Source organism: Chrysochloris asiatica, unplaced genomic scaffold (genome assembly GCF_000296735.1).
Source record: "Chrysochloris asiatica unplaced genomic scaffold, ChrAsi1.0 scaffold00075, whole genome shotgun sequence".
NCBI classification, from domain to species: Eukaryota; Metazoa; Chordata; class Mammalia; order Afrosoricida; family Chrysochloridae; genus Chrysochloris; species Chrysochloris asiatica.
Window position 1 is genome coordinate 13984093 of NW_006408593.1, and position 7161 is coordinate 13991253.

Here is a 7161-nt window from a genome sequence, read left to right on the forward strand (position 1 = left end):
TGCATGGAGGGGATTGGAACCATGGCAGTGAGATGATATAAGATGGAATGAATGTAAAACTAAAGTTCTCCCATGTAAACTATCATATAATCCACAATAAAACATTAACAACAACAAAAAAAAGCAGTAGTTTGAATGTAAGGCGACAATGAATGGTTTAAAATCGGGAAAGGTATGGGCCAGGGTTGTAGTCTTTCACCATATTTATTCAATCTGTTTGCTGAGCAAATAATCCAAAAAGCTGGATTGTATGAGGAATGTGACATCAGAATTGGAGGAAGACTCATTACTAACCTGTGATATGCAGATAATACAACCTTACCTGCTGGAAGGGAAGAGGACTAATAAATACTGATAAAGATGGAACACCACAACCTTCAGTATGGCTTGTACCTCAGTGTAAAGAAAACAGAAATCCTCACTACTGGACCAATGAATAACATCATGATAAATGGAGAAAAGACTGAAGTTGTCTAAGACTTCATTTTTCTTTAATCTACTATCAACACTCATGGAAGCAGCAGTTAAGAAATCAAGCAACCTTTTTATTTTGCATTTTGCAAATCTGCTGCATAAGACCTGTTTAAAGTGTTCAAGAACAAAGATGTCAATTTGAGGACTAAGGTGTGCCTGACCCAAACCATGGTACTTACAGTAGCCTCATATGCATGTGAAAAGTAGATAGTGAATAAAGATTGCAGAAGATTTGAAGCATTTGAATTATTGTATTAGAGAAAAATATTGAAAATCCCATGGAGTCCTGGTGTGGCACCGTGGGTTAATGTGCTGGACTGCAAAGTTGATTTGCACTGCAAGGGCGGCAGTTCAAGCTCCAGTCACTCCTTGGGAACCCAATACAGGGTCGCTATGGGTCAGAACTGACTCAACACACTTAACAACAACAGCCAGAACAATAAACAAATCTTTGTTGGAAGTGTAGCCAGAATGTTCCAAAGAAGCCAGGATGGCCAGACTTCTCTCATACTTTGGCTATATTATCAGGAGAGACCAGTTCCTGGAGCAGGACATCATGCTTGGTAAAGTGGAGTGGCAGTGAAAGAGGAAGACCTCCAATGAGATGGATTGGTACAGTGGCAGTAGCGATGGGCTCAAGTTTAACAATGATTGTGAGGTTGGTGCAGGACCAGTGTTCTGTTCTATTGTGCACAGGGTTGCTATGAAGCGACTTGATGTCACCTAATACCACCAACACCAACACCACTAACTGTTCAATGACACTAGTTCCGTTTTTCAACACGTGTCACCACTTCTATGGATTCCGTTCAGGACAGTTCATTTGCAATCAGCTGGTTTCCCTCTCCCCTGACCCCTTTTTCTTGGGCTTTAGATTAATTGTTGACCAGCAACCAGTGTTTTTTGCATCCACTTAAAAGAAATCCAAGGGCTGATGTGGGAGAGACTTAAACAAGCATGTAACAGTCACTCTTACCATCAGATATGGTTGTCTCATCCTCTGTCAGAAGGTTCTCATCAGGCAGCAGATACAAATGATCTACTAAGGAGGAGGGCACGAGGAAAGACAGGTAGCCCTGGGAACACAAACCTTCCAGTTACATTTTTGCCCCAGTTTTTATTAAAGGTATAAACCAATTAGAGATGGCAATGTCATCATAAGAAAACATTAGACTAACCCAAGTCAAGGGACACTCTACAAACAGGTCAACGAGACATGACAAGACGTAGAAAGGCGGATGATGGTTCCAGTACTAAACTGCTACAGTAATGTGGCAATGAAACATACTATCTTGGTTTGGATCCTGGAGCAGGAACATGAATTTTGGGCACAAATGGAAAAATCTGGTCAGCTACTATATAGTATTTTATCAATATCAAGTTTCCTGCCTTCTAAACTGTGTTTGCTTATGTAAGAGCATGCTCTTGTTCTTACAGGCATGCTGAAATATTTAAAAGTCATGGAGCATGAAGTCTATAACTCTCAAATGATTAGGAAGGAAAAAAACATGTATGAGAAAGGCTTTTAAAACTTTGTGAAAAAATGGAATTAAAAGATAATGACTATTTCCCATGAGCTTTGTGAAGTCATTTGCGTATGTCTAAGGAGCCCTGGTGGCACTGTGAGTTAGGTGTTGGGCTGGTAACCTCTAGGTTACTGGTTCAAATCCACCAATCGCTCCATGAGAAAAAGATGAAGCTGCCTGTTCCTGTAAAGATTTACAGTCTTAGAAACCCTACATAGAGCCATTATGAGTTGGGATCAACTCAATGGCACTGTGTTTGGTTTTTTTGTTTTGTTTTCTATGTAACATATTTAAATGCCATCAAGTTGGTTCCGACTCATAGCAACCCTGTATAGGGTTTCCGAGGAACAGTGGGTGGATTTGAAACACCAGCCTTGTGGTCCAGTATCTATAGAGAAAGAAAAAAAAAAACAACAATGAAAAATATTAGCATTGGTGAAACTTGGTGTGGGGATACAGAAACTGCTGTGCTAATCTTACTTGTCCTCAGTGTGAAGGTACTTTAATAAATAAATAAAATAAAAAATGAACAGTAAAATAAAAACTGCCTCTCCCTCCTGCCATGGAGCCACCTCTGACTCCTAGTGACCATAGTGAGCCTGTAGCCCAGAGCACAAGTGCCCCACCAGGGCTTCACAAACACATTTCTAGGGAAGCAGAAGGCCTATCTTTCTCCTATGGAGTGGCTGGTGGGTTCAAACCACCAAACTTTGTGTTACTAGCAAAAGTCTAATAATGCCAAACACTAACAACAAATGAACTAAAATTTTAGAAAAAATGATCAATACAAAGTCCCAGAGATCAACTACAACAAAGACCAACATTTTGAAGAATGTAGACACTCAAGTGTCTACAAGAATTGTGATGCTCCCTACCTTCTTCAGCAGGCACACCATGTTTGTGTGTGGATTTAGATGGATGGCAAGAGGATGAGAGAGGGCTTCTTGATACTGAAGACAACAGGCATAGAACTTGCACCAGAATTCCTGCTGCAAATTTCGGAACTCTTCCTGTGAGAATTCATACTCTGTTACGTTTCCTTGGAGCTAGAGAAAAGAAAAGAAAAAAAAAAAAAAGCAGAGGGGAATTAAACTCATGATACCATTTGAGATCTTTAATTGTCCAACATTGCCATAAAACCTGTGAACCCTGGAACCTGTATAAAATGGAAACCTGCCAGAGAAGGAAAATGCAAATATCTTCCACTACAACAAATGATAGAAAAGTGGTAAGAATGCACCCTGCCAAAGGTGGAAAACCTGCAAGGCTTGGATAAAGAAGGCAGTTCTGGTGCATTCTGGCTCAGGGGTGTAACAGCAACAGACAAGTGAATACTCTCAATGCCCAAACAATGGAGCTCTGCTTCTTTAGTTAAACAGGCTAAACGTTTCTACTTTCTACTAAGTCAAGTGAACAATCCAAACCATCTCCCCATACTGAGCTGCCAAATCAGTTATCATCATCTCTCCACCCAAACCTTACCTCACTTTCCACAGCTAAGGTAACTTCTTTCTTTAACTCATTCCAGGACAGATCCAAATTTCTCTCAGTTCTTCGGCAAAAGATCTAAAATTAAAAAAGAGACACTTTAGAGTATTATACAATAACCAAAGAGTTCTGGTGTGGTGCTAGAGGATAAACACTCGACTGCAATGTTGGTTTGAACTGCAAGGTTGATGGATGAAATTCACCAGCTGCTCCTTGGAAATTCTAGACAGAGTCACAATGAGTTGGAACCAACTCGACAGCACTTAGCAATAACAGACAACAGCCAAGATGGAAATACTCCCATGTAGGAGGCACTGAGGCTCTATAAAACTCTACTGCAGAGACTGGGCATGCCCAGAACACACACTGACTCCTCACATGGCAAATAATTACTGTAAGTGGAACCACAGCAAGTTTGAAACAGTTTGTGTAAATCATAATAACCAACAGAAATCTAGAAATCTGAGAAAAATATAACGGTACATTTGAATCATAACAAAAAGCAAAAGGAAAGAAAACTGGTATTGTTCAGTGGGAAGGAGACTGTAAGATGATGCCAAATACACTCATCTTCAGATCGCCACAATGGTGAAATGTGAGCAGAATGATGGGAGTGGGCCCTTCTGCTGGGAATTTAAAATAAAAAAAACTGATTAATGATTTGTTGTTAAGTGCCGTCGAGTCGGTTCCGACCCATAGCAACCCTGTACAGGGTTTCCGAGGCTGTAAATCTTTACGGGAGCAGAACGCCTCATCTTTCTCCCGCGGAGCAGCTAGTAGTTTCGAACTGCTGGCCTTAAGGTTCGCAGCCCAATTCGTAACCACTACACTAACCAGAGCTCCTTTTAATAAATAATGTTTAAACTTTTAAATTAATAGTGATTAAGTATGTTATAATGGTAACGTTTGCTGTATCTTCCACACACTGAGTTATTAAATTATCAATAAATCATCTGTCAAATTAAAACAAAAAAACATTCAAGTACTGTTAGGAGTACTGGTGTGGCTCTGCAGGATAGAGCACTAGACTACAAGGTCAGTTTGAACCACAAGGTCAGCAGTTCAAATCCACCAGCCACTCCTCAGAAACGCTACACAGGGTTGCTGTGAGTTGGAACCAACTCGACAGCATTTAGTAATAACAATTGTTGTTAATAAGGGTAAACTGGCTTGATGAAAGAAAAAATATGTCATAGGAGAAAGTAATGTGTGCAGTTTGAACAGAGAAAACTGAAAACGTACAATAGGCAGATATTTAGGGATGTACCTAGAAGTGGTTACGAATCGGGCTGCTAACCTGAAGGTCGGCAGTTTGAAACTACTAGCGTTTCCAGGGGAGAAAGATGAGGCGTTCTGCTCCCGTAAAGATTTCCAGCCTCAGAAACCCTGTACAGGGTCACTATGAGTCAGAACCGACTCCACGGTACTTAACAACAACAACAGCAACTAGAACAGTCAAGAGTCTTGAAACCACTTCACAGGAGAGAAAATTAAGGAATTCAGTGTATTTAGCCTGGAGAATAGACTATAAGGAAAGATTCTTGACATATTTGAAACGTTACTTATGGAAGAAAGACATGCTCTGTAAGGCCATCAAAGAAATCACCAAAAAAAGTGAGCATTAGATTTACTTCAATAATGGAAAGGTCTTTAAGGACTCACACAGGAGCCAGAGAGAAACTTGGCACCCGAGACAGACACTTACAGAGGCTGCGTAACTGCCAGAGCAGCCTCAGAAGGAATTTCTGCTCCTGAAGGAGATTGGACTAGGAGCATCTCAGCTATCTTTCAAACTCTCTGAGCAATGACTCTATTTGAAATCCACGAACCTAAGTAGCAATTTAAAGAAGCTATGTGACTTAAAAAATTTAGCAGTAGATGTTAATTATGCAACACAGTAATAAATGATCAGAGTCTTAAATAAAACCTAAGTATTTTCTTACTGACCTGTAAAGCTTTACATAATGCTGCATTTATGAATCGTCCTGGAGTAAAAAGATTCTGCAAATATATTTCCTAAAACAACAGTAAAACAAAAATTAACATTATTTTAAAAAACAATGAAATTTATAAATACTAGAAGAAAGAAAGTAACATTAACACCAAAATCTGAGTTTCTACTACCTGAGGAAGCGTCACAAAGTTCATGGGAAAATGGAATTAAAAGGTAGTGGTATTTTATGAAATTTCTGAAGGCCCTTCATATGAGCATGGAAATACTGTCCTTCTACATTTGAGAGCAGTTCTTTTTTCAGAGTGAAAATAAAGACTACAATGTCTTTTCATAAACCAAATGAATTATACTGAAAAGAGTGTGCTTCTCATGGGAACCTTCACTGCTTTCCACTTGAAAGTAAGGCTTGTCAAATGTCAATCATTATAAATTGTCAAATGTCAATCACTTTAAGAGACCAATTAAGCTGGCTTCTAGGCTGTTCATTCATTTACAGCTCATGCAACAAAAGAATAGAAACCAACAGTAAGAGGTATTTGGAATTCTAGTGCTATGGGATAAACACTGGACTGTTAACCACAAAGATGGTAGTTCAAACCCACCAGCCTCTCCTTGGTAACTGTTATATAGCGTCGCCATGAGTCAGAACTAACTTGACGGCACTTAACAACATTACAGATATTTTCAAATTGCAGTAATCTCTCTCAAATTGGTTACACAGAGTTAAAACAGGAAATTTCAAGGTACCTAATTATTTTGACTTAAAAGATTCATGAACTGGATTTGCTAGTTAAGTGACTGACCTTCATTCATGTTTCCTTCCTTTTAAACTGAGGTGGTGGTTAATGATAAAACAACCGAAATGAAAGAGAAAAGCAAGGATTTTAATCATCAGCATATGATTTTGATTTTCAAATAAAAACCAACTGTCAATAGTTATTAATTGTAACAACCAATAACCATCACCAATAAACTTTTAGAATTTAACAATATTCAATTTCGGATAACTAAGTAGGGTTTCTGATCCTACAAGGGGTCCCTTTTTCAGAGCCCATAATCTTCTGTTTCATTTTAACACCAAATCATCCACAAAAAGCTTTTTCTTACACTCATCCTGAGGTATCCTGGGAAAATGGGGAGACTGGCCTGTTTTGCTCTTTAAAATTAGTTAAAAAAATTATTTTCTTCATAGCATGTATCTCTATCAGAAATGACCTTACTTCTGGTTTATGTGTAGCTACCAACATGGACAGTGGAGTGGGCACCTACACTTCAGTCAGCCCAGAATCCATTCTCCCTTTTTTTTAAAAAAAAAAAAACTAACAAATCCTTTCTCTTTCTTTGGTGGGAAATCATTCCTCCATCAATCACTTGTCTGTCTGGACATGCGTTCCTGTAGACCAGATATCATATCCCTGGTGTTCAGAGTGTCAGGAATTGGCAGAGGACTCAAGCCAAGCCCGTTAGCAGTAACTCCAGGCCTTGGGACAGTGGCACTCTTTCCTGGGGGTTACAGAGCTCACACAGGGGAGTCGGACTGAGAATACACCCAACAAGGAGGCAAGCAGAAGAGACAAACTCAGGCCTGGAAGCACTGCCCCAAACATACCTGCAACCAGTCAGCACTGAATCCCTCAGCTACATAAGCCAAGGCACTCATCTCTGTAGCCCAACCTTTCAAGTCCAAATTCTTTTTTGCTTTTTTTTTTTTTTTTTTTT

The 7161-nt window shown here is 39.4% G+C and overlaps 1 protein-coding gene across 1 annotated transcript in view; it reads right to left on the reverse strand.

The window, feature by feature from the left end:
* Positions 1–7161, reverse strand: part of NUP160 (nucleoporin 160kDa) — a 76077-nt gene that overhangs the window by 56314 nt on the left and 12602 nt on the right. Inside the window, exons 11-14 of the mRNA XM_006865107.1 lie at positions 5436–5504; positions 3483–3566; positions 2876–3046; positions 1451–1550 (exon numbers count right to left, since the gene is read on the reverse strand). Of these exons, the coding sequence (XP_006865169.1) occupies positions 1451–1550; positions 2876–3046; positions 3483–3566; positions 5436–5504 (424 nt within the window). The remainder of the gene's footprint in view (positions 1–1450; positions 1551–2875; positions 3047–3482; positions 3567–5435; positions 5505–7161) is intronic.